The 27,948-nt window shown below is 51.3% G+C and overlaps 1 protein-coding gene across 5 annotated transcripts in view; it reads left to right on the top strand.

Annotated features, from left to right (window-relative positions):
• Positions 1-27,948, top strand: part of LOC144729273 (semaphorin-3A-like) — a 158,000-nt gene that overhangs the window by 124,779 nt on the left and 5,273 nt on the right. For 3 of the 5 annotated variants that reach the window (XM_078609404.1, XM_078609403.1, XM_078609405.1), the window contains exons 5-14: positions 847-966; positions 5,466-5,559; positions 6,495-6,614; positions 12,642-12,787; positions 14,300-14,414; positions 17,171-17,240; positions 23,005-23,149; positions 24,652-24,871; positions 26,087-26,178; positions 27,514-27,555. In XM_078609404.1, coding sequence (XP_078465530.1) covers positions 847-966; positions 5,466-5,559; positions 6,495-6,614; positions 12,642-12,787; positions 14,300-14,414; positions 17,171-17,240; positions 23,005-23,149; positions 24,652-24,871; positions 26,087-26,178; positions 27,514-27,555 — 1,164 coding nt within the window. The remainder of the gene's footprint in view (positions 1-846; positions 967-5,465; positions 5,560-6,494; positions 6,615-12,641; positions 12,788-14,299; positions 14,415-17,170; positions 17,241-23,004; positions 23,150-24,651; positions 24,872-26,086; positions 26,179-27,513; positions 27,556-27,948) is intronic. The other 2 variants (XM_078609406.1, XM_078609407.1) reach the window with 1 other exon arrangement.

Here is a 27,948-nt window from a genome sequence, read left to right on the forward strand (position 1 = left end):
TTGGTGTTTTAACATCTGAATACCTCTTTTGTTGCCAGAAAAAAGGGGAAAACCTATTCTCAACACGAATATGTTTGAGCATATATCATGATGCCAGGGATGCATCAGGTTGGAAGCCAGGTTCTATGGAAACATTGGTTACGGAAACGTTCAGATCACCTGCCCGGTCTGAAAACTTCAAATTTCAACTTGTGTGGAAGACAGTAATCCTAAGTACATAAAAAAAGTTATTATAGGTTCCAGTGCGAAAGCTATGGACATCGATACGTAAAGAATAGAGTATGCAGTTGTATAATGATATCTCACACATTAGACTGGGTATACTCTGTGGGATACATATTTGTAAATTTCATTCCAAAACCACCTTTAAATGATTAATTGGCAAGCATGCATGCAGTGCTTCAAAAGTTAATATGCATTCACCCATGGCAGTCCATTTCGATTTTAATTACTACAATTTTACCAAAATGTATTTGATTTAATGCAAAATCTGTGTATGAGAAATATTTGGGGAGTGGTGGGGCAGTGGTTAGCGTGCTGCGCGAAGAACACAGTGACCCAAGTTTAATTCCTGCTCATGGCCAACACCAGGATCCGAACTGGTCATGGGCCTCCCCTAGGTCGATTCAGCCTCAAATGAATACCTGGTGTGATGTGTAAACATCGCCCCTGGGGAGACAAAGGTGGCCAGGCGTGGTGCTGGCCACCCACCCCCTCGTGTGCCGATCCGGCCTTCATAGGTGCTGCTCGTTAACAGCACTTGTCCTGACAGTCTGTGAAGGCGACACGGGGGCTCCTTGCCTCTGTCTCGTGTGTGACTCCACGTTGCATTGCTGCTGTGCACAGAAGGACTGCGGGAATCACGTCCGCGTGCTGCACCATTACAACCAGACGCACCTCTACACCTGCGGCACGGGCGCCTTCAACCCCGTCTGCGCCTTCCTGCGCGTTGGCCGCCGCTCCCAGGTAGGGTGGTCACCTGTCCCCGCTGGGACAGCCCGGGAATTGGCACCTGCGTCCGGGTGGCAGGGGTTGAGGGCGCTGCCAAAGGTCGTCACGTGACGTATTGGCGGTACATCGGTCCAGCATAATACACCGCTCTTCATCAAGCAGTCTGACGATGTCGCTGTTGCCCTTGAGCGAGCTGCAGACCCTCCATCAGAAGTTGCCCTTAGATTCAGCAGCTGCTGTCACCATTCGGACGTGGCGGTGGTGACACCACGTCCGCCAAGACATTTTTTGTTCTTCCGGAAATGAATCGAGGAACCGTCCGACCAAGTCTAGGGCACGAGGAGTCAAACCTTGCCGTCGGAACACGGAGCAGCCAATCGTCATCGTGGCTGGGTGCTGCTGCACGGCGACAGACCGTGCAGCTTCTCCGTGTTCAGCCCGCTCGTGTAACGTTCGTCTTCCCACCGCTTCGCCAGCACGAGTAACGATTTTTTCCCGTAAAATATTTTTTATTGATCCAACCACGGGTGGTGTACAACTTCCGAGACAGGCGAGTGGTGCATGGCGGGATAGGCGGCTCGGACAGACAACCAGCGCGGACGTGTAGGACCGTAGCGTTGTGCGGTACGGGGTGCGTCAGATCGATTTTCTTCGGGGAGGGAAGGGGGGCAGAGGTGGGGGGTCAGTCCCATTCCAAGTATAATCAAGTAAACTCAGGGTCTACGAGAAACGATGTTGACGCACATCGGGGTTGCGAATCGCGCAAGAATAATTATTGTGGACATTTTTTTGCTTTCTTTTATTACCGCGCACCGGTGTACCGCCAAAACGTCCAATTGCTAAGAAGACCGATATGTGAAATAGCAACCCCTTCAACACAGATGTCAATTATGAAACTACAATTTCTGTCGTACTAAAATAGAAACAATATACAACAATAATAAATACAATATTTGGCCTTAATGCCTGAGGCAAATAGTCAGATTTAGGCTTTTGATTCTTAGCAATGAGCGATAATGTTTTATGTTCATGGAGTTAATGCTGAAGGCTCGGGAAGCCGAAATAAGACTCTTGAGATTTTGTAAGGTCCAGTGTTAATGTAGAGTCCAGTGTTAATGTGGGGTCCAGTGTTAATGTGGGGTGCAGTGTTAATGTGGGGCCCAGTGTTAATGTGGGTCCAGTGTTAATGTGGGGTCCAGTATTAATGTGGGGCCCAGTGTTAATGTGGGTCAAGTGTTAATGTGGGGTCCAGTGTTAATGTAGAGTCCCGTGTTAATGTGGGTCCAGTGTTAATGTGGGGCCCAGTGTTAATGTGGGGTCCAGTGTTAATGTGGGGTCCAGTGTTAATGTGGGGTCCAGTGTTAATGTAAAGTCCAGTGTTAATGTGGGTCCAGTGTTAATGTGGGGTCCAACGTTAATGTAGAATCATGTGTTAATGTGGGGTCCAGTGTTAATGTGGGTCCAGTGCTAATGTGGGGTCCATTGTTAATGTGGGTCCAGTGTTAATGTGGGTCCAGTGTTAATGTGGGGCCCAGCGTTAATGTGGGGTCCAGTGTTAATGTGGGTCCAGTGTTAATGTGGGTCCAGTGTTAATGTGGGGTCCAACGTTAATGTGGGGCCCAGTGTTAATGTGGGTCCAGTGTTAATGTGGGGTCCAACGTTAATGTAGAGTCCAGTGTTAATGTGGGTCCAGTGTTAATGTGGGATCCAGTGTTAATGTGGGTCCAGTGTTAATGTGGGTCCAGTGTTAATGTGGGGTCCACGTTAATGCCTCATGCTCGTAGAGTCAGACCAAAACACTCTGGATTCTTAAGGATTAGTGGTGGGTTAAAAAAACATCAGCGAGTTTGCAAACCAAGGGAATCTTAATCAGTGACAGCTTAAAGACCAGCTTAACTTAGCGTTTAATACCACAATGCACATACACGTACAAAAAAACAACCAACCCAAAAACCTTGAAATACACTTACCACAATGTCAGCTTCTTCCCAGAGATCAAACATAGCAACGCGCGCAGCAAGACGCAGTGAGCGGTGCCCACGTGTTTCAGAGTTTCCACATCTGGGGGATAATAACCTCGTGGCCAACGGAGACCAGCGAGCTCCAGCCCAAGGGCTTCTCAACCAGTTGCTGTCTGCTGCTGCTGCTGACGCTGGCGTTGCTGCTGCTGCTGATTCTGACTGCTGCTGCTGCTGATTTTGGCGTTGCTGCTGCTGCTGCTGATTCTGACTGCTGCTGCGGCTGATTCTGGCTGCTGCTGCTGCTGCTGATTCTGGCTGCTGCTGCTGCTGCTGATTCTGGCGTTGCTGCTGCTGCTGATTCTGACTGCTGCTGCTGCTGATTCTGGCGTTGCTGCTGCTGCTGCTGCTGATTCTGACTGCTGCTGCGGCTGATTCTGGCTGCTGCTGCTGCTGATTCTGGCGTTGCTGCTGCTGCTGCTGATTCTGGCTGCTGCTGCTGATTCTGGCGTTGCTGCTGCTGCTGATTTTGGCTGCTGCTGCTACTGCTGATTCTGGCGTTGCTGCTGCTGCTGATTGTGGCTGCTGCTGCTGATTCTTGCTGCTGCTGCTGCTGATTCTTGCTGCTGCTGCTGCTGATTCTGGCTGCTGCTGCTGCTGATTCTGGCTGCTGCTGCTGATTCTGGCGTTGCTGCTGCTGCTGATTCTGGCTGCTGCTGCTGCTGATTCTGGCTGCTTCTGCTGCTGATTCTGGCGTTGCTGCTGCTGCTGATTGTGGCTGCTGCTGCTGATTCTGGCTGCTGCTGCTTATTCTGGCTGCTGCTGCTGCTGACGCTGGCGTTGCTGCTGTATTACGCAGTGCCGGATTATCCTAGTAGCTAAAGTAGCTGCATATGCTACGGGCCCCGCACTAAATGATTTCAAGCTTTAAATTCCGGTTCAGTGATTCTGCACTTGCTCTTTTACTATAGTACTAAACTGCCTTCAAGTTTTATGAACGACTAGGTGTTTAAGAATATCGATTTGTCGTATTATCTGGCTGTATAGCAAATAAAAACATACAATTATCCTACTATGCAAGTTAAAAATTAACGTTTTAATATTTATGCGTTTTATTTATTTAGGGCCCCTTTATAACATACGCTACAGTCCCCGCACTCGCTTAAGCCGGTACTGGTGTTACGCGAACCTTGAGTAGTAGCCTCTTTCTCTGACAGTCGCCCACCCGGGAACAGCTCCGAAACGCTGTGCGCAAACCCCCCAGGGGTACGGATGGGAATAACAACACACGCATTGATGGCGGTGAAGTGTACTTTAAGGTCGAGGGCAAGTTTACTTTTAAACCAAGAGGGCAGCCCATCCTGTGGACAGGGTGAATTTAAGCCACCAGCCCTTCCCTACCCAACGCACCCATCACCTTACCTTGCCACCTCTCTGCTCTGCCCACACCACCATCACTTTCCTCACTCACCCATGTCCGCAACCCCTCCCATCGCGTCCCATCGTGCTCACCCCCCAATGCGCACGGCATTGTTACATTTGACAGCCTACCCAACACGCACGCCGCCTCACCCAACCTACCTGCCCTTCACGCCACGTCCCCCTCCCCTCCCGGTGTCTCCACCTCACCTCCCTGACCCAATTAGACGGCTTTGTCCCCAAGCAGTCTAATTGCATCGCCCCCCCCGATTTCCCTGGCCTGGTTACAAATTGACTGGCTTTAATTGCTTGGGTCTGTGTCTTCTGCAATTAATCAAGCCCCCTTTACCTCGCCCATTCCTCTTAACCGTAACGAGCCAACGCACTGTACGAAACGATTTCAGAGACTTTTCTGCGCGATGTTGGCCGTGTTCACAGATGGCTCCTGCTTGCTGGTCGGGACCCAGTGCGTGCCCACACCACTGGGGAACCCACTGGGGACTTCGAGATTTGAAGCTTTCGTGACTGAAAAGATTCTTACTCTTTGGTTTTTTCGGTAAAGTCACGGAGGTAAAAAATAAAATAAATGAAAACAACTAAATTAAATCACGACGTTTCAGGCGCAACACAAGCGTCCTTCTTCTGTGTTGCGCCTGAAACGTCGTGATTTAATTTAGATGTTTTCATTTATTCCACTGGGTACTGACTGTGTATGCACTGGGCACCCAAACCACTGGGGGACCACTGGGTAACCACTGGGTTCCCGCTGGGTAACCACGGGGTAACCACTGGGTTCCCGCTGGGTAACCACTGGGTTCCGACACGCAGGCCACACCTGAATGAAGCAACACAAAACCAGTCCAGTGTTATTTTCAGTAAAGTCTTCTCAGTATACAGTATATATCCTTTTCGTGATTAAATGAAGCATCATTTGTGCACACTACGTCCGCTGTGGATTCCTAGTCCACGATGGCACCGTGTGCCCATGCTCCAAAAAGCATTCGGTTAATTACCAACAACGGAGAAGCTCATTGGGCCTGGGGGCTCCAGCAAGTGTACCTTGTTCCATATCGTGTTGTTGTTCCGTGCCGTGTTGTGGTTCCGTGCCGTGATTCGCTTGCACCGTATTCCGTGCAGGACCAGCAGTTCAGCCTCGAGCGGCATTCCCTGGAGAGTGGGCGAGGGAAAAGCCCCTATGACCCCAACCAGCTGACTGCATCTACTCTTGTAGGTAAGTGCAATTTAGTTGCTATCCAGGATATTAAATATTGGCACTCATGAGGCCAAACAACAGTCATCGCTCCAGGATTTGTCTTCTGATGATTGCAGGAAGGGGTATACTGATTAACTTGTGGTGCAAAAAATGTTTTAATTACTAAGTTCATGCAGCAGTACGTTGAATTGAATGTGTTCCCCAACAACCCTCGTCATGACATGAACGTGACAGTAATCGCTACATTGCAGTCATCTATTTGGTGATTCCTGGGTAAATCAAAGCCAAATTGGGGTGGGAACACAGCGGCTCCCCCCTGGTTTGCTGCCCGGCATGGCTGCACAGCACGGCTGCCCGGCACGGCTGCCCGGCACGGCTGCCCGGCACGGCTGCCTGCCACGGCTGCCCGCCGTGGCTATCCGGCACGGCTGCCTGGCTCGCACCTGGCTGCTGCTGCCATGCGTCTCACCGCCGCACTTTGTTTCTCACCACAAGTCGCAGTGCACGTTTTGCGGCAAGCGCCGGTGTCACGCGCTTTACAGTCCCGTCGGTCGGAACGTCACGCGGACGCAGCGGACATGTGACTTTCATCAGCAATTGAATGCCTACGCACGTAATGATTTGCAGATAAAAAAAAATAATCATTAGTGCAACGAATCGAGTACACGCTTTTGTTAAGGTCAAAGCACAGGTTCACGTGGGGCAGCCCACCAACGCGCCGCTGACGAGTCGACGCTGACAGCGCGCCGTGGGCTGGACGACAAACTCCCCGTGGCTGCGCCCACAGAATCCCGACGCCGCGTTTCTCGCTTCACAAAATAACGGAATGCAAAGCACCCGACGGTCATCCACATTTGAATTCAAGAATGGAGAACGCTTCGGGCACCGCCGACGACGCCGGTGGTTTGGTTGAGCGATTTGCGAAGGCGAACTTCCCTCCGCGTCGCGTGCAGGAGAGGAGTTGTACGCCGGGGTCACCTCGGACTTCATGGGCCGTGATTTCGCGATCGTGCGCACGCTGGGCCACAGGATGCCCGTTCGCACGGAGCAGCACGACTCGCGCTGGCTGAGCGGTAAGGCGGCTGCTGCTGCTGATGCTGCTGCTGGTGCTGATGCTGCTGGTGCTGGTTCTGCTGGTCCTGCTGCTGCTGATGCAGCGGTTCATGCTGCTTGTTCTGTTGGTGCTGCTGGTGCTGGTTCTGCTGCTGCTGCTGCTGATGCAGCAGTTCATGCTGCTGGTGCTGCTGGTGCTGCTGCTGGTACTGCTGGCGTTGCTGGTGCTGCAGTTCATGCTGCTGGTTCTGCTGCTGCTGATGCTGCTGGTGCTGGTTCTGCTGGTCCTGCTGCTGCTGATGGAGCAGTTCATGCTGCTGCTGGTGCTGCTGCTGGTGCTGCTGCTGCTGGTGCTGCTGGTGCTGCTGCTGGTCCTGCTGCTGCTGATGCAGCAGTTCATGCTGCTGGTGCTGCTGGTTTTGCTGGTGCTGCTGGTTCTGCGGGTGCTGCTGGTTTTGCTGGTGCTGCTGGTGCTGCTGGTGCTGCTGGTGCTGCTGGTGTTGCTGGCCCTGCTGGTGCTACTGGCCCTGCTGGTTCTGCAGTCCATGCTGCTGGTTCTGCTTGTGCTGTTGGTGCTGCTGGTGAATGCTCACAGCGACACCAGCTGGGACACTGCTGCCGTCCTAACAGAACCTCGACTGATTCGTGTTTCATGGGCGGCAGGGCGGCTCGCAGCAAGAATCGCCTGGGTTCGAATCTCGATGAGAGCTCATTTCCGTCTGAATGTTTTATGTTCTCCCCCTGTTTTGCATCGTTCTTCCTACAGGTTATCTGGTTCCCCCTCCCATAGCTGAGGTGATGATGCACTGTAACTGGTGCTGAAAAACGACCAGCAAATTACTTGTTTGAGATTTCGCGAGTCAACGTCGCAACATGCCGCGGAAGAATAAAAACACCCCTCGGCAACAAAGCGCATTCATAATAATGATAATAGTGCAGAGATATTGATGGGCTCAGCCTAGTTACCAATGACCGTACAAAAAACCCCAGCAAATTAAATTTGGCTGTGAACTTGTTCTGGAAATAAAAATCCGGATCTAATAATTAGTGGTTTTGTAGAAATAGCTATTACAATAGCTTCCATTGCAATGAATGTGGAACTTATCGGAGCAATGAATGTAGAACCTATCGGAGCTAATAAGACATGGAATACGCGCGGACATCTCGTCGTGTGGAACATTACAAGCTATATTAATACTTGACCCGGGTCAAAGACACATAATACAGTCGTGTGCCATTTAGTGCCGCGTCAAACCCTGCAAATCCTGCGTAGATCCTGTTCAAATGCCATTCTTAAACTTGAGATCTGCACATAGCCACGCTAACACCCGTATTAATGAATTGGACGTACATGCAATTTAACCGAATACTATTTTTATGGAAGTGGTGGACCATATTATCAGAGTATTCTAATCATATAAAGCTTTGATTGATTAAACTACTAAATCCAGCTGCCATTGAAGATTTAGAAAAAAATGTAAATTCAATCAAATTACGAGTTTTGGTCACGTGCTTCATGATTGCGATCTTAAATGTTGAAACGGTACAGTTTACGCCGCTCGAGATATGTTGTTTACCTGGACACAAGCGTCGTAGAATTAGAGACGACTACCCTTCGATTGCGATTTAGTTATGACGAGAGGATGTGGGATGTGGAGGGTAGGTGGTGATGCGGAGTGAACGTGACAGGCAGGAAGAGCAACGTGGGGCACCAGAAAGCCACTCTCGAATTCATGAACTCTCTCAGAGGACCAGGAGGCGGCTCCTGCACGCTAGGCGACCGACGTGGGCGCAGGAGGGAGCTCGCGTGGCGCTCACTATGGCAAATAGAGTTCCTCGTGGCAGAGATCGGGGCAGAGGAGGAGTGTGTGCACCGCACGCGACGCGGCCATTGGGAATAGATGGGGGCAAACGTGAAAGGCAAAGCCTCCGCTGTTGGCCAGCGTCAGTGTATCCTCTAAGGACTCCACAGGGATTAGCCTCGTCACAGCCGACCCAAGATAACGCCGCGATGTTCGGGGTCACACCACCGCGGCGGGGTTGTTATCGCGCCAATCGCCGACTCCCGGGGCTAGACCCTGTGACCGTCAGTGGTGGGGAGGGTGAGTGGGTGAGTGGCTGCCCGGCGCGCATCCGCTGTGGCCCGCAGCACACTCCCACCCTCATGGGAACCGGTCACACGTCAGTTATTGATCTCGTTTTACAGTGGGTCCTGAACTCGGGTCAGGGTCCGCATGATCAGCTCCACGATGCCTTTCCTCTGATGTTTGTCACTGTTGTGGTGATGGTGTTCTTAGAAAGAACAAGTGGCTTGTGCGATGCCCCTATCTGAGGAAGGCATTACATCGTTCAGTAACGACAACAGAACTTAATAAATTATATTGTGTACATTGTGTTTGCTGGAAATTACGTGGCATATATGTATTCCAGTAGAGTACGGGGTCTTTCCAGGAGTAGTATTCCCTGCATGGCTGATCAATTGCACGTAAACACCCCAAGGCAATAACTAGCAAACACGTGCCAGTATATCTAACAAATAGTGCTTCACTTGAAATATTCATCCTTCCATTACCGATGCACGTAATATATGATGCGCTACATCTGGATATCGAAATCACGAGCCACACGTCTCAGTTGAATGTAAATGCAATCATACGCGTTGCGCTTCTCGCACGCGCACTCGTGGACACGTCCCGCACGCGCACTCTTGGACACGTTCCGCATCCTGGCCCTATGGCACGAGCGCCGGCAGAGGTCCGCTCGACGTCCCTTGCTGCGACAGATCTGCCAGTGTCACACGGAGCAGCAGAATGGCTATGGGTTTAGTGTAAATATTTGTTGTAATCCACAATGCAGTTTTTTGGGTTAGATCGCGTAAATATATAAATGTGTCGTTAAACCCGCCACCACCCGACAACCAAGAAGTAAGGGTTGTCACGTAAACAAAACGTGTCAATTCGTCACTAGTACAGCACTAGTGTGTAGTGTATAGTGTAGTATACTAGTACAGCACTAGTGTGTAGTGTATAGTGTAGTATACTAGTACAGCACTAACCGGTGTGTTGGAGAGCCAAGCCACAACATTTACAATCTGAGTACGACGTTTCGCCAGTTATTACAACCAGCTTCATCAGGCGACAGACAGATTTGTAGAGAAATCCTCCTGTTTCGTTCCTTAATTAGAGGGATGTAGATGTGATGGCATCACTTGTGAGCACCCCTTGAGCGATGGGTATCAATTGGGTTATTTATATGGTAATCAACGTATGTACAACGTATGCACATGCACGCCCATTGTTTCCGTACCTCTTGTTGATCGTGTGTACTAACATAGCCGTAGCCGTTACTCTTTGTTGTAATGTTGGACGATCTCACCGCGGTGGCCATGTCCTCCAGGGGTGACACCCCTGTGCCTCTGCACGAGTGTCACCTCTGCACGAGAGTCACCTCTGCACGAGAGTCACCTCTGCGCGAGTGTCACCTCTGCACGAGAGTCACCTCTGCACGAGAGTCACCTCTGCACGAGAGTCACCTCTGCACGAGTGTCACCTCTGCACGAGTGTCACCTCTGCACGAGAGTCACCTCTGCACGAGAGTCACCTCTGCACGAGAGTCACCTCTGCACGAGTGTCACCTCTGCACGAGTGTCACCTCTGCACGAGAGTCACCTCTGCACGAGTGTCACCTCTGCACGAGAGTCACCTCTGCACGAGAGTCACCTCTGCGCGAGTGTCACCTCTGCACGAGAGTCACCTCTGCACGAGAGTCACCTCTGCACGAGAGTCACCTCTGCACGAGTGTCACCTCTGCACGAGAGTCACCTCTGCACGAGTGTCACCTCTGCACGAGTGTCACCTCTGCACGAGAGTCACCTCTGCACGAGAGTCACCTCTGCACGACAGTCACCTCTGCACGAGAGTCACCTCTGCACGAGAGTCACCTCTGCACGAGTGTCACCTCTGCACGAGAGTCACCTCTGCACGAGAGTCACCTCTGCACGAGTGTCACCTCTGCACGAGTGTCACCTCTGCACGAGTGTCACCTCTGCACGAGAGACACCTCTGCACGAGTGTCACCTCTGCACGAGAGACACCTCTGCACGAGAGTCACCTCTGCACGAGTGTCACCTCTGCACGAGAGTCACCTCTGCACGAGTGTCACCTCTGCACGAGTGTCACCTCTGCACGAGTGTCACCTCTGCACGAGAGTCACCTCTGCACGAGAGTCACCTCTGCACGAGTGTCACCTCTGCACGAGTGTCACCTCTGCACGAGAGTCACCTCTGCACGAGTGTCACCTCTGCACGAGAGTCACCTCTGCACGAGTGTCACCTCTGCACGAGTGTCACCTCTGCACGAGAGTCACCTCTGCACGAGTGTCACCTCTGCACGAGTGTCACCTCTGCACGAGTGTCACCTCTGCACGAGTGTCACCTCTGCACGAGAGACACCTCTGCACGAGTGTCACCTCTGCACGAGAGTCACCTCTGCACGAGAGTCACCTCTGCACGAGTGTCACCTCTGCACGAGTGTCACCTCTGCACGAGTGTCACCTCTGCACGAGTGTCACCTCTGCACGAGAGTCACCTCTGCACGAGTGTCACCTCTGCACGAGAGTCACCTCTGCACGAGTGTCACCTCTGCACGAGAGTCACCTCTGCACGAGTGTCACCTCTGCACGAGAGACACCTCTGCACGAGAGTCACCTCTGCACGAGAGACACCTCTGCACGAGTGTCACCTCTGCACGAGAGTCACCTCTGCACGAGTGTCACCTCTGCACGAGTGTCACCTCTGCACGAGTGTCACCTCTGCACGAGTGTCACCTCTGCACGAGAGACACCTCTGCACGAGAGTCACCTCTGCACGAGAGACACCTCTGCACGAGTGTCACCTCTGCACGAGAGTCACCACTGCACGAGTGTCACCTCTGCACGAGTGTCACCTCTGCACGAGTGTCACCTCTGCACGAGAGACACCTCTGCACGAGTGTCACCTCTGCACGAGAGTCACCTCTGCACGAGTGTCACCTCTGCACGAGAGACACCTCTGCACGAGAGTCACCTCTGCACGAGAGTCACCTCTGCACGAGAGTCACCTCTGCACGAGAGTCACCTCTGCACGAGAGTCAAAGCTGCGGTGGACGTCGCGGTGGGCGTCGCAGTGCCCTGGCGGGGGGATGGGGGGCTAGAACCGAGCTGTCGCTGCCGAGATGGTGGCTTCAGCTCCGGACAGCCCTAAGCGTAGCGAGTTGATAACTTAGCCGGTTTACAAAGCGATTGCATGAAACGTTGTCATATCATTGTTGGGTTTCTTCTTCTTCTTCCCCCCCACCACATAATTCAGAAGAATCCAGCTCTCATGGACGAGATTATAATCACACGTGTATACTGGTTTGCTTTGTATAATACCACAGTTACACTCTCGGCAGGCCACGTGTGGTGGGGTAGGAGCGTTGGTTCCTGCCACATTTTCCAAGACGTTTGTCCAGCATGGAAGAGTAGGCCAAGTACCCTCTTGAGAGTGGTTTTATAGAACCCCGATCTAGCAGGGGTGGCATCGGCACGCAATTGTGGTACTGCAATTTCGGACTTTTCCGTCCTTGCATAATTGACACATTTTTAATTACCATTTTGCAAATAACGCGATTCCCGTGTAGCGTGCGATCTACCGGCCGTCCGTACGCAGAGTTCGTCCCAGCATGCGCTTGTTGTGGCCTAACGTGAAACCAAACAGGAGGAGGATTTCTCCACAACCCCCGCTGTCGCCTGACGAGGCCGGTTGTAATTACCGGCGAAACGTCACTCTACTCGAATTATAAATGTCGTGGCTTTATTCTCCAATGCACAACCAGTTAGTGCTGAACGAGTAACCAATTGGCACGTTTTGTTTTACGTGACAAAACTTTAATGATTGGCCACGCTGGGTGGCGGCGGGTTTAACGACACATTTATATCCACGCGATCCAACCCCAAAAAAACCTCTATTATGGAATATCATTGGCCGCGTGTTCAACTGACGTTCAATGCAAATGTATGTTTTTTTCCAGAGCCGAAGTTCATCGCAGCGCACAGAGTTCCCGAGAGCAATGGCTACGAGGACGACGACAAGGTCTACTTCTTTTTCCGCGAAACGGCGATGGAGTCGGAGCACCCGGGCAAGGCGGTGTACTCGCGCATCGGGCAAGTGTGCCGGGTGAGTTCACGCAGACCCTCGCTGCTCGTGAAACCGCCCGTGGCGATGGCACCGCTTTACGGAATACGACTCGGGGGGAGTGACGAGATCAGGTAGAATGAGAAATGAAATCAGAAACAACTCGGGGGGAGGTGCAATGGGCGAGGAGAGCAAGCGCCGAGGAATGCTGCACGGACCGTCGACTCCGTTAACCGCTGCTTTTGCACTCCGTGCCTTATCGCACGGCGGTTTGTGAGCCTGTAAAGTTACATTGTATCACGTGCACACAGCCCTTTGTCAATCCACTGCTGCACGAAGGCCTCCCGCGTCCTGTCAGCTGTACCATTAATTTGACCATACTTCACCACACTGGTCAGTGTGGGATGGTGAAGGCCGAGGCCACGGAGATGGGCAAGGAAAGGAATACTGAACAGTGTAGTCTCCAACACACCGGAGTCCTGAACTAGTCACGAATTGGCACGCTTTGTTAGCGTGACAAACCTTACGAATTGGCACGCTTTGTTAGCGTGACAAACCTTACGAATTGGCTGTGACTGGTGGTGGTGGTGGGTTTAACGACGCATTTATATTTACGCAATCTAACCCAATAAACAAACTCATGGATATTTTTGGTCGGGACAGCCAACTCCGTGTTGAAGTACTGCACAGTGCTACACTGCCCTCTGCTGCCCACCACGTAGCCCACCACGTAGCCCCGTGGCCTATGGCTTGCCCGTTGTACCATCGTCACCAACCCGAGCGCTGGTCAACAACAACAACAACCGCCATTCGCCACTAGGTGGCGGTGATGCCACCATGGCGCTTATACCAGGCTAGGTGCACTTTAAGGCCACTTGTAGTGTCGAAGGCCCGCTGGCAGGAGGCCACGGGACAGACCCAGGTGCCACGGGTCGACTGAGATGACTGACCTGTGCCCCTACTGTGTCAACTGGCTGTGTTTTATCCGTCCGGCGCTCCGATCGTTGTTGTGAGCGCTGTCCAGATACAGCAACCACTCGCCACTGGTGTTTGATGTGGCCCCAGAATGGGATGAGTGCTGTGTAAACTGAGCATTGTGTGCAATTAAACAAACTCCCACCTGTGTTTCCACGTACCATTACAATTATGGACTAAATCACTAAAATATGTTTTATTTTAAGTAGAGAAATTGAAGGAAGTTTATTTTATTACCTGGAAATTAAAGACAAAAATGATCAACGTGCGGACTTGCAGCGTTTTTGTTTAGTGATGTCTTTGTTAGAATCCTGGCAACTCGAGTTCGATTCCTGCTCACGGCCAAAACCAGTGACGATTATCTGAACTCCGCCTGGGCCTCCCTTTGGTCGACTCAGCTTCAACAGAGTACCTGGTGCGGTGTGTAAAACATCACCACTGGGGAGACAAAGGTGGTCGGGCGTGGTGCTGGCCACCCACCCCCCTCGTGCGCTACTCGCTAACAGCACTTGCCCCAGCAGTCTATTAATACGCTATATGGGGGAAGACCTTTTTGTGTGTGCGCGCCTGTGTCCATAGAACGACGTGGGAGGGCAGAAGAGCCTGATCAACAAGTGGACGACGTTCCTCAAGGCGCGGCTGGTGTGCTCCGTGCCGGGCCCTGATGGCATCGACACCCATTTTGACGAACTGCGTGAGTGAGGACGGCATCGACACCCATTTTGACGAACTGCGTGAGTGAGGACGGCATCGACACCCATTTTGACGAACTGCGTGAGTGAGGACGGCATGGACACCCATTTTGACGAACTGTGTGAGTGAGGACGGCATCGACACCCATTTTGACGAACTGCGTGAGTGAGGACGGCATGGACACCCATGTTGACGAACTGCGTGAGTGAGGACGGCATCGACACCCATTTTGACGAACTGCGTGAGTGAGGACGGCATCGACACCCATTTTGACGAACTGCGTGAGTGAGGACGGCATGGACACCCATGTTGACGAACTGCGTGAGTGAGGACGGCATCGACACCCATTTTGACGAACTGCGTGAGTGAGGACGGCATCGACACCCATTTTGACGAACTGCGTGAGTGAGGACGGCATCGACACCCATTTTGACGAACTGCGTGAGTGAGGACGGCATGGACACCCATTTTGACGAACTGTGTGAGTGAGGACGGCATCGACACCCATTTTGACGAACTGCGTGAGTGAGGACGGCATGGACACCCATGTTGACGAACTGCGTGAGTGAGGACGGCATGGACACCCATTTTGATGAACTGCGTGAGTGAGGACGGCATCGACACCCATTTTGATGAACTGTGTGAGTGAGGACGGCATAGACACCCATGTTGACGAACTGTGTGAGTGAGGACGGCATGGACACCCATTTTGACGAACTGTGTGAGTGAGGACGGCATCGACACCCATTTGGATGAACTGCGTGAGTCAGGACGGCATCGACACCCATGTTGACGAACTGTGTGAGTGAGGACGGCATGGACACCCATGTTGACGAGCTGTGTGAGTGAGGACAGCATGGACACCCATGTTGACGAACTGTGTGAGTGAGGACGGCATGGACACCCATGTTGACGAACTGTGTGAGTGAGGACGGCATGGACACCCATGTTGACGAACTGTGTGAGTGAGGACGGCATGGACACCCATTTTGACGAACTGTGTGAGTGAGGACGGCATGGACACCCATGTTGACGAACTGTGTGAGTGAGGACGGCATGGACACCCATGTTGACGAACTGTGTGAGTGAGGACGGCATGGACACCCATGTTGACGAGCTGTGTGAGTGAGGACGTCATGGACACCCATGTTGACGAACTGTGTGAGTGAGGACGGCATGGACACCCATGTTGACGAACTGTGTGAGTGAGGACGGCATGGACACCCATGTTGACGAGCTGTGTGAGTGAGGACGGCATGGACACCCATGTTGACGAACTGTGTGAGTGAGGACGGCATGGACACCCATGTTGACGAGCTGTGTGAGTGAGTGAGCGGCGAAGCGAGGGTTAAAAGCGTTTCGCCGCTTGTCTCGCGCCAAACTGCCGCCACCTCCCGCGAACCTCGGCCACTCAGCCAGCAAAACTTCGTAGCAGTAAAGGATGTCACAGGCCCTTGTCGATCCACTGCTGGATGAAAAGCTACCCCCTGCTATGTCGATCACGGGGGGTGTTTGACCATACTTCACCAATGCAGGTTGGTGATCGAGGGGCCGATGGCCAGTTCCGATGTAATTTCCTGATAATGATAGTTGCGGTGATTTATTGTTTTACAAGTTCCGCAGTTATAATAGAATTTGAGTCATTTAAATACAACGTTAAATATGCTCCAATTCCAGAATCGCAGACAGAAAGAGGCTGCGTATGTTTTGACTTAAAAAATCGCGTGCGTTCACGACTGTACGTGTTTTAATTTGTAAAACTATCACATAATAGTTATCCTGTCATCGAAATGTTACATTAAAAGCACCTCCACAAAAGAAAAATGGTTTTGCCGTTACCATCTGGTAACTGTTCATATCTTGAATCTCCATTTACATTATTTTTTTGGATGGAAAAATATAACGTAACATACGTGGTCCAAGCACAACCCATAAATAGCTCGGAATTAAATTTCCACCCGCGCATTTCTCTTCATGTCAGACAAAGAAAGCCACTCAGCGCGCAATCGTGATCTTTACACCAGTCTGGGATTAGCCCCTTCCATTGATTGATTGTGGCTCACATGGCATATTTTAAAACCTTACCTCTTTAATTAAACATATTTCCCAGTCCACATATTGAGTTTTTTTAATTAAAAAAATGGGAGAATATAAAATGTATTCAAACTTTTATGTGGGGTTGCAAATAAAAATCATATTTACTGATTCCCAATATATCTTTTCAACCTTTTTATAGTGTTTTATTTTTACTCTTATCCCACTCATTTTCCTCAGTGTCCTTTGTAAAACATAATTGTAACATTGCTAAAAGTTTAATAAAAAAAAGTGCTCGAAATTTTCCCATGAAAACGTACAGTTACTCTGTCGGGACATCACGTTTAATGTACTCGCTTATTCATCCATCTGTGCGTTCTCACATTCGCTGCAGTTTTAAAGAAACACATTTTCAATAGAATGTATCTCAAATAACTATCCTCGCCTGTAACTGAATCGGCGCTCTATAGAGCCGCAGACGTATGTAAGGGGGTAAGGCCCCGAGGGGCCACTTGGGTATAAAGTTTCCCTCCAAGCCATCATCAACATTATGATGGCAACATTCGTGGCTGCAGTGTAATCCGCACGGCATTCATTCGACGAACAAGTCCCAGGTGTGTGCAAACCACCGTGGCCGCGATAGAGTGCAGGAAGTGCTGCTTTATTATTATTACTACTACGAAGTTTCGCTGAGGCATTTGTGGCGGGGTGGTTTCATTGCAGAGGACGTGTACCTGCTGCAAACCAGGGATGCGAAGAATCCGGTGATTTACACGATCTTCACCACGACAAGGTAGGAGGCTTGCTTTTCCCATGACTCGGGCAACTGCCCTTTCACAATGGCCGATGACTGACGAGGCATGAGAACGCGGCACCCGACGAGAACTCTGCACAGATGAAAATTTCGCTTCAGCGCGGCAGGGTGTGCCTCGCAGCAAGGAGCACCTGGGTTCAATTCCCGGACCCGGGCACCTTTCTGCGTGAAGTTTGTTCTCCCTCCCCCACCCGCTGTTCCCCATGGGTATCCTCCAGGTTCTCCAATTTTCTCCCACGCATCCCATTGCTAAAACAATACCTGCCATTTTCTCAATTGGGATTACACACAGCAGCAGTAGCAGCAACAACATCGCTCCATACTGTGAAAACCTGGCAGGACCCTCCTGAAAAAAAGATTCTTGAGACTCAATGAGGCTTTACCGAGTAAACAAGCGGATCTATAATTATAACAATAGTGATATGCACTAAGCCCGATATACAGTTTTCCAGCGCCGGAACAATTTTCCAGTTGTAAAGTGTACTTGATCGTCACCGGCAAAGCCGTTGTGGATATGATGACGCCTTGCCATCAAAGTGGTGTGTATGTGTTGTGTAGAGCATTTCACAACAGTTCATGATTGATGTACGGAGAAGTAACGCGGCTTCATTTCTGGGTTCCCATGGAGCTGAAGTCATAAAAAATGCGATTTATTAGAAACGAAACAAAACACTCCAATGTTAACTATAAGATAGAGACAAATCAGCTTCCTCTGTTATAATTAATTTTCGTATCTGCTCCAATACTCACGGGGCCTCTTTCTGCAAAGAAAAGACACGAACCAGTCCAAGTAGACTGTAAGTAGTGGCATTTGTACATCCCTCTGCTGCACATCAGTGGAATTAGCCCTTCCGCAAACTCAATCTTTAAGATGACATCGCACATTGAGCCTCACACGGTTGAACTGTCTGTCCGTTCCAATCGACGTAGTCACAAAGTTGCACGGCGCGGCAAAAATTCTGCACTTAAGCTGCCCCATTTTTAGTTAATCACAATAATAATAATACAAACATCTAAAATAAAGATATTCGCTTCAACATCAACATCCCTTGACCCGGAAGGTTCTCTCCCTCCCTCTCTCTCTCTCTGCAGCATTCTCTCAACGCTGAGCACACACAATCAGTCGCAACGCCTCCACCCGCGTGCATCCAGCACTTGCTGGACCCCTGTGCTGATGGACACATTCCTTCATGCCTTCGTCACCTCTCATCTCGACTATTATGAATGTCTCCTTTAGGACTTGACCAAATTCCTTACTTCCAAATACCAAATGATGCAAAACACTCCAACAAGACGTTTTTTAAAATACTATTTTTATTTATCCAGGTACGGCTCACTGAGCTATACGGCTATTTTTCAGAAGCAACCAGGCCACAAATTATAGCTCAACGAAGTTGTTTATCATCATCATGTGGACATTAATAGCAGCCAAATACTCAAAACGCATGTTTCTAAATGTGGAGGGAAAAACCTTGAGGACCTGGAGAAAAATCTACGCGACCAGAGGGAGAACATGCAAACTCCAAATTTTGAGGCTTCTGGGTGGGGATCGAACCCACGACCGCCTGCTTACCAGGCGAGGTAGTTAACATCTCTCGACCGTGGCACCCTCTCCTAAGGAATACCTGTAAATGAGACCACATCACCCCGATGTTCATATCTCCTCCACTGGCTCCCAATCCAATTGTGAATCATCTCAAATATTATTTTTATATAATTCGAGATTCTCCACGCCTCGTCCCTGTGCACCACTCGAATCTGTGTCTCACTCTGCTCGCTCCCCGTGCCCTCTGCCACATCAACCGAGACCTTGTGCGGACACTCTCGCCAATCTCTGCTCGGCTCGTTTTCTCCTTCCCCGTTGTCCCCGAGCTCCCTTCTCCCCGTCTGTTTGTACTGATGACTCCCCATTTTCAAGTCCAGTTTTAAGACAAATTATCCGCTGCCTAAGGTTGAATTAGTTTTGTATTCTACATCTCAAATGCAAATGTCCTGTTGTGATCATGCGGGGGAGGGCAGCACCATGACGAGTAAGGTGTCCTATGAAAGTGCTCGCTGTAGTGGATCAACAAAGAAGAGATAATATAAACAGTTAGAGCAGTGGTTCTTCTTAACCTGGGGTGCACGCTGCACCCCCTGGGGGATGCGTGATGCCCTTTCTGGGGGTATAATAAATGGACGGAATTTTTTAGACGGTAAACCATCGAAACACAAATTAAACACGGGCACGTAAGTACAACTTAATTTGTTTCATCAAACGCTATGTATTTATTAACATTATACATTTCTAAAAGATTGAGAACCTAAGGGGTGCAAGGCTGCAGTAAAGGTGAAGAACCGCTGGTTTAGAGACATTTTGGCAATCTGCTTGATGAAGGCAGCCCAATGCCACGGCAACCGTGGGGGTTGCTTGGCCACAGACTTCACCTGCTGGTCGGTGCAGGTTGACGAAGGGGTGGAGACCCAGGGTCTGTTCAGGTTCACGAAGGGGTGGAGACCCAGGGTCTGTTCAGGTTCACGAAGGGGTGGAGACCCAGGGTCTGTTCAGGTTGACGAAGGGGTGGAGACCCAGGGTCTGTGCAGGTTGACCAAGGGGTGGAGACCCAGGGTCTGTTCAGGTTGACGAAGGGGTGGAGACCCAGGGTCTGTGCAGGTTGACCAAGGGGTGGAGACCCAGGGTCTGTGCAGGTTGACCAAGGGGTGGAGACCCAGGGTCTGTTCAAGTTGACGAAGGGGTGGAGACCCAGGGTCTGTGCAGGTTGACCAAGGGGTGGAGACCCAGGGTCTGTTCAGGTTGATGAAGGGGTGGAGACCCAGGGTCTGTGCAGGTTGACGAAGGGGTGGAGACCCAGGGTCTGTGCAGGTTTACGAAGGGGTGGAGACCCAGGGTCTGTTCAGGTTGACGAAGAGGTGGAGACCCAGGGTCTGTTCAGGTTGACGAAGGGGTGGAGACTCAGGGTCTGTGCAGGTTGACGAAGGGGTGGAGACCCAGGGTCTGTGCAGGTTGACGAAGGGGTGGAGACCCAGGGTCTGTGCAGGTTGACGAAGGGGTGGAGACCCAGGGTCTGTTCAGGTTGACGAAGAGGTGGAGACCCAGGGTCTGTTCAGGTTGACGAAGGGGTGGAGACCCAGGGTCTGTGCAGGTTTACGAAGGGGTGGAGACCCAGGGTCTGTGCAGGTTGACGAAGGGGTGGAGACCCAGGGTCTGTTCAGGTTGACGAAGAGGTGGAGACCCAGGGTCTGTTCAGGTTGACGAAGGGGTGGAGACTCAGGGTCTGTGCAGGTTGACGAAGGGGTGGAGACCCAGGGTCTGTGCAGGTTGACGAAGGGGTGGAGACCCAGGGTCTGTGCAGGTTGACGAAGGGGTGGAAACCCAGGGTCTGTTCAGGTTGACGAAGAGGTGGAGACCCAGGGTCTGTTCAGGTTGACGAAGGGGTGGAGACTCAGGGTCTGTTCAGGTTGATGAAGGGGTGGAGACCCAGGGTCTGTGCAGGTTGACGAAGGGGTGGAGACCCAGGGTCTGTTCAGGTTGACGAAGAGGTGGAGACCCAGGGTCTGTGCAGGTTGACGAAGGGGTGGAGACCCAGGGTCTGTGCAGGTTGACGAAGGGGTGGAGACTCAGGGTCTGTGCAGGTTGACGAAGGGGTGGAGACCCAGGGTCTGTGCAGGTTGACGAAGGGGTGGAGACCCAGGGTCTGTGCAGGTTGACGAAGGGGTGGAGACCCAGGGTCTGTGCAGGTTGACGAAGGGGTGGAGACCCAGGGTCTGTGCAGGTTGACGAAGGGGTGGAGACCCAGGGTCTGTTCAGGTTGACGAAGGGGTGGAGACCCAGGGTCTGTTCAGGTTTACGAAGGGGTGGAGACTCAGGGTCTGTGCAGGTTGACGAAGGGGTGGAGACCCAGGGTCTGTTCAGGTTCACGAAGGGGTGGAGACTCAGGGTCTGTTCAGGTTGACGAAGGGGTGGAGACCCAGGGGCTGTGCAGGTTGATGAAGGGGTGGAGACCCAGGGTCTGTTCAGGTTGATGAAGGGGTGGAGACCCAGGGTCTGTTCAGGTTGATGAAGGGGTGGAGACCCAGGGTCTGTTCAGGTTGACGAAGGGGTGGAGACCCAGGGTCTGTTCAGGTTGACGAAGGGGTGGAGACTCAAGGTCTGTTCAGGTTGATGAAGGGGTGAAGACCCAGGGTCTGTTCAGGTTGATGAAGGGGTGGAGACCCAGGGTCTGTTTAGGTTGATGAAGCGGTGGAGACCCAGGGTCTGTTCAGGTTGATGAAGGGGTGGAGACTCAGGGTCTGTTCAGGTTGATGAAGGGGTGGAGACTCAGGGTCTGTTCAGGTTGATGAAGGGGCGGAGACCCAGGGTCTGTTCAGGTTGACGAAGGGGTGGAGACCCAGGGTCTGTTCAGGTTGACGAAGGGGTGGAGACCTAGGGTCTGTTCAGGTTGACGAAGGGGTGGAGACCCAGGGACTGTGCAGGTTGACAAAGGGGTGGAGACCCAGGGTCTGTTCAGGTTGATGAAGGGTGGAGACCCAGGGTCTGTGCAGGTTGACGAAGGGGTGGAGACCCAGGGTCTGTGCAGGTTGACGAAGGGGTGGAGACCCAGGGTCTGTGCAGGTTGACGAAGGGGTGGAGACCCAGGGTCTGTGCAGGTTGACGATGGGGTGGAGGCCCAGGGTCTGTTCAGGTTGGCGACAACCTGTGAGTGGGCGTGGGGGACGCTGGCGGACTTATTTGCCGCTCCTGCTCCACTCGTCTTCATCTTTGTCGTCTTTTGGCTTCATTTTCTGTATACTTATTTAAATGTTCCCTTGCATATCCATCTGTGTAGGCTTGTTTTACTCTTAGTTTAATGTTTAAGGGTTTTTAGCGGCATTGTGTTGTAGAGCAACCGTGAGGCCTTGTGGAAATGGCGCTCTATAAAGCTGAGTTTTATTTCCCTACTTACTTAGATATCACTTTAACGTCATTGAATATGGCTTGGAATCCAGTCACTGAGTTTATAGCACAAAGCGCAACGACTGTGCCACGTCACCGCCTTAAATGTCGAGTTAAAATAACGTGATAACGATATTTCCTCCGTGACTAACACACACCTATGTGCAATCATTTATCTCGTAGTTGTGTTGTGTCGATCAATACTCCAGTCATCCTCGCAGCAGCGGCTTTTGGCTGGCCATCGGTCACCACATCGCGAGTGTGTGAGTGTTTCAGATGCGTTTCTGCGGCCGTCTGGAATGCTCTTCCTTCCGATATTAGACCGCCACTGGGAGCTACGCACTTTTAAATATAGATTGAAAAGTTATTTCTTGACAACTGCTTCTTGTGCTCAGTTTGTTGTCCTTCACCCGCATCTCCGATTCGAATGGTTGGCTACGTACGGTGCAAAAGAAGTTCAACAAACATACAAAGACAAAGATAGCCTATAATATACTGTTAGGGCAAGTGCAGTAAGCGAGTAGCACCTATGAAGGCCGGAACGGCGCACAAGGGGGTGGGTGGCCAGCACCACGCCCGGCCGTCTTTGTCTACCTAGTGTTGATGTTTACACACCGCACCCAGCTACTCATTTGAGGCTGATTCGACCTAGGGGAGGTCCACGATCGGTTCAGATAATCTTCACTGGCGTTGGCCGTGAGCGGGAATCGAAGCCCGTGTCGCCGCGGTTCGTAGCAGGCTGACGGCTGCTCTGGTGCTCCCTGCGCACGTCGGTGACGAGGTGCGCGTGTGCGTTGTGTGGCCTTGCAGCAGCGTGTTCACGGGCTCGGCCGTGTGCATGTACAGCATGGCGGACGTCCGCCGCACCTTCCTGGGCCCCTTTGCCCATAAGGAGGGCCCCAGCCACAAGTGGGTGGCGTACCAGGGCCGCGTGCCCTACCCGCGCCCTGGCACCGTGAGTCCCTCGCCACTAAGCGTGTGTTCGCGTGCGCTCGTTATCCATGAACAACGCAATCGCCAGAATAATAACACGTGCACACACACGAACGAACTCTATACGCAGCTAATCAGGCGTTCAGCCACCAAGAATTATATACGCATACCGGCAGACTAATGGGATGCGCGGTTTAGCGGCATTTGTGGTTTCAAACATTTCACTTGTCGACGACGTTCTGGATACCCCGGTGGGGGGGAAAAATAACTTTGGAAAATTCGACGCACAAATATTTTGGGGTTTCTGATGAATTCCATTCAATTTGAGTGGGATAATAAATGTATTTAATAAACCTCAAAATTGTGACCACGTGCTTCTAGCCCATTGGGTAAACCACGGATGTTTTGTAAATAGTCCTTTGCGCTGACGTTTTTTTTAATTTAGGGAAGCTACACGGTGTGTTTAAGAGCAGCATAAACATTTAACATTGAATAATTTTTCACACAAAGCTGGCATGTATCCATGTGAACACTCACGCTCATATTCACATACTCACGTAAATGTCAACCCCTTATCAGTGCCTACCTTATTACAGACCAATTAAGACTTTATTGGTCACCCCGTGCCCTTATAAATATCAACGTTCATCCTACAAAGTTCCATCATCAGGGAGAAACACAAACAAATAGACAATAATTTTTTGTTGTTGCCTGTATTGAAACGGCTGTACGCCGTATGGACCTGAAAATTAAATTTCCCTGTACAGGAATACGGGTAAACCGTATGGGTTGACAGGTATGCACTCAAACACTCACACACTCAGACATTCACAAACACACACTCAGACACTCATACACTCAGACACGCATACATACACACACTCAGACACACATTAACACACACACTCAGACACTCACACTCAGACACGCATACATACAAAGATCCCCCGTGTAGCCTTGACAGACTGTAGGGGCAAGTGCTGTTAGCGAGCACCTATGAAGGCTGGCACAGCACACGAGGGGGTGGGTGGCCAACACCACGCCCGGCCGCCTTTGTCTCCCTAGTGACGTTGTTTACACATCACACCAGGTACTCATTTGAGGCTGAGTCGACCTAGGGGAGGCCCAGGCCCGGTTCAGATAATCGTCACCGGTGTTGGCCGTGAGCGGGAATCGAACCCGGGTCACCAGGTTCGTAGCGCAGCGCGCTAACCGCTACACTACCGCTCCCCACACACATACATACACACACTCACACTCAAACACTCACACTCAAACACTCACACAAACACTCACACACTCACATACTCAGACACTCAGACACACACTTAGATACGGCACCAGGTACTCATTTGAGTCTACACACCCAGACACTCAAACACACCCAGACATTCACACACACACTCAGACACTCACACACACAGACTCAGACACTCACACACAAAGACACACAAACTCAGACACTCACCAATACCAATGACACTCACACACACACGCGCTGATCTACCTGTGCGTGCGCCGCAGTGCCCGAGTCGCATATTCGGGGGGTTTGAGTCGACGAAGGCCTTCCCGGACGAGGTGGTCAGCTTCGTGAAGGGCCACCCGCTGATGCTGCACCCGGTGCGGCCCGCGGCTCAGCGGCCGCTGCTGCTGCAGACCGACGTGGGGTACCGCTTCACGCAGATCGTCGTGGACCGCGTGGAGGCCGACGACGGCCACTACGACGTCATGTTCATCGCCACCGGTCAGCGGGGACGCGGGGCGCTTCTCTCTGTGTCGTCTCTCTGGGGGTGGGGCGAGCGTGGTGTGTCTCTCTGTGACATTTCTCTGTGTCGTCTCTCTGTGATGTTCTCGTCCTGGAGCGTAAACCATCGCGTGAACTCCGTCATCCTCGCAGCAGCAGCAGCTTTTGGCTGGCCATCGAACAAAGGCGGTGGTCACCACGTCATCGCGCGGCGCTTTCAGATGCACTTCTGCGGCCGTCTGGAACGCTCTTCCTTCCGATATTAGGAAGCCACTGGAGCTATGCACTTTTAAATAATCGAGATTGAATACTCTTTTCTTTAGAACTGCTTTTTGTGTTTAGTTTGCTGTCTTTCCCATGGCTGGCGATGCAAAAGCCATCAGCAGTGGCTGAGCCACTCCCATGGTGAATCACCGTATCCACTGTGAGGATAAAGTTGCGGGTCTGGAATTGCTTGCTTAAGGCGCCGCTGGTCGAAGGGCCTCCGCTAGAGGCAACTCCAGAGAGAGCCTGTCTGGAGAGTACTTGGCCTACACTTCCACGCCGGACAGATGTCTTGGTAGAAGGGAGAGTAACCCACACTTTACCCTACCATGCATAACCTGCCGATCGACTGCTGTGTGCTCCTTTCATGCTGCTGGGGCGCACAGCAGCAGGGGATTTAAAATAAATCTTGTGCATTGGGTCAACTGGTAAAATGCTTTACCCGCTCTCAAGTGAGAGTGATGTAATTTGTAAGAATTAGCCATTGTAGTTGCGTGATGAAGTCAAATCACGAATGGGGTGCGCGATTTGTGTGTTACACACACTTGCGTGTCATATAAGCATTGTGTCATGTGATGTGTGCGGTGCTTGTGGTGTGCGGTGGCATGGGGTGGGTGGGTGGTGCGGAGGGGGAGCGGTGGTGCAGCGGTTAGCGCTTCGCTGCGCTACGAACCCGACGACCGGAGTTCGATTCCCGCTCACGGCCAACAGCAGTGACGATTATCTGAACCGGTCCTGGGCCTCCCCTAGGTCGATTCAGCCGCAAAGGAGTACCTGCTGCGGTGTGTAAACATCGCCACTAGGGATACAAAGGCGGCCGTGCGTGATGCTGCCCCCTCGTGTGCCGACCTTTATAGGTGCTCTCTAACGTCAACTTGCCCCAACGGTCTGTTAAGGCTACACGGGGGATCTTTGTCTTTGTGTGTGGTGCGTGCCGCGTGGCGAATGCAGACGTGGGCACCGTGCTCAAGGTGGTGTCGGTGCCGCGCCAGACCTGGCAGGACTTGGAGGAGGTTCTTCTCGAGGAGATCCAGGTCTTCAAGGTTCGTCTGCACCTCCAGGGGTGAAGGCCGCAAGCACAGAGCGGAGTTTCTATTTGTAGCCCTGCAGTGAAATGGTGGCAAATGCCGGTAGCGATGACATCACACTCGACCTAATAATTGCCACTGGCCCAGTTATTAGAGCGATGCACATTCATGGGGTTTATTGCTACCTTGCACAGACCTGCGCTGGCTGTTGCTGCACTGACCTCTGCTGCTCACCGCGTTGTCTCACAGCTCTATAGCAACCCTATAGCAACCCTATAGCAACCTACAGCTCCCCTATAGAAACCTATAGCACCCTATAGAAACCCTATAGCAGCCCTATAGCAACCCTATAGCAACCTATAGCAACCTATAGCTCCCCTATAGAAACCTATAGCACCCTATAGCAACCCTATAGCAGCCCTATAGCAACCCTATAGCAACCTATAGCAACCTATAGCAACCTATAGCTCCCCTATAGAAACCTATAGCACCCTATAGCAACCCTATAGCAGCCCTATAGCAACCCTATAGCAACCTATAGCTCCCCTATAGAAACCTATAGCACCCTATAGCAACCCTATAGCAGCCCTATAGCAACCCTATAGCAACCTATAGCAACCTATAGCTCCCCTATAGAAACCTATAGCACCATATAGCAACCCTATAGCAGCCCTATAGCAACCCTATAGCAACCTATAGCAACCTATAGCAGCCTATAGCTCCCCTATAGAAACCTATAGCACCCTATAGCAACCCTATAGCAACCCTATAGCAGCCCTATAGCAACCCTATAGCAACCCTATAGCAACCTATAGAAACCTATAGCAACCCTATAGCAACCCTATAGCAACCTATTGCTCCCCTATAGCAACCTATAGAAGCCTATAGCACCCTATAGCAGCCCTATAGCAACTCTATATAAACCCTATAGCAATCAGTAACCTATAACAACCATATAGCAGCCCTATAGCAACCCTATAGCAACCCTATAGCAATCAGTAACCTATAGCAGCCCTATAGCAATCAGTAACCTATAGAAACCCTATAGCAATCAGTAACCTATAGCAGCCTATAACAACCCAAAGCCCACCGCGTCATCTCACAACCCCATAGCAGCCCTATAGCAACCTGTCAGCCCTACAGCAGCAGACTGTTTGTTGATGCTGTCGCCCATCCAAGCACTATCCAGGCTCAGGCCTGCTTAGCTCCTCAGAACGCATGAGGAGATGTGGTCGCAGGCCTTTGGTTAAACTATAATTCAACGTAAACACAAATTTGTGCTGGTTGTGAATGCATTGTGGTGTTTATTTACTTACTCATTTCAGTCATCATTTGTGTGTTTCAACTTAGGAACCTGAACCCATCTTGAGCATGGAAATCTCATCAAAGCTGGTGAGTTCCCTAACGCATTTTCAAAAGTGCCCTGTGTACGATTCAATGTTGTTTTCACAAACTATACATTTTTTAATCACTACTGCTTGCTGCCAGTAATGTAAACGGATTCAACAGTCGGTAAATAGGCTTCAACGTGAGCGAACGTTGCTCGAGTTTAAATGAAAAAAACAACGCACACGAAGTTGAGTGTTTAAAAAAAAAGAGTTTCAACCAAACCCCCCGACTGGCCCAGGTGGCCCCTGGGCACCATCTAAACGTTGCATCCACGCCTCTGGGGACTGCCCCGCCATGAGGACGTTCTGTGCTTAAATTACCGATCTGTAGAGCGTGATGTGTGGCACCGAGATAATACCCAACATTGTATCCTGAGCTCCTGGAAGAACCACGGGA

This window comes from Lampetra planeri, chromosome 32 (genome assembly GCF_965212315.1).
Source record: "Lampetra planeri chromosome 32, kcLamPlan1.2.h2, whole genome shotgun sequence".
Lineage (NCBI taxonomy): Eukaryota > Metazoa > Chordata > Hyperoartia > Petromyzontiformes > Petromyzontidae > Lampetra > Lampetra planeri.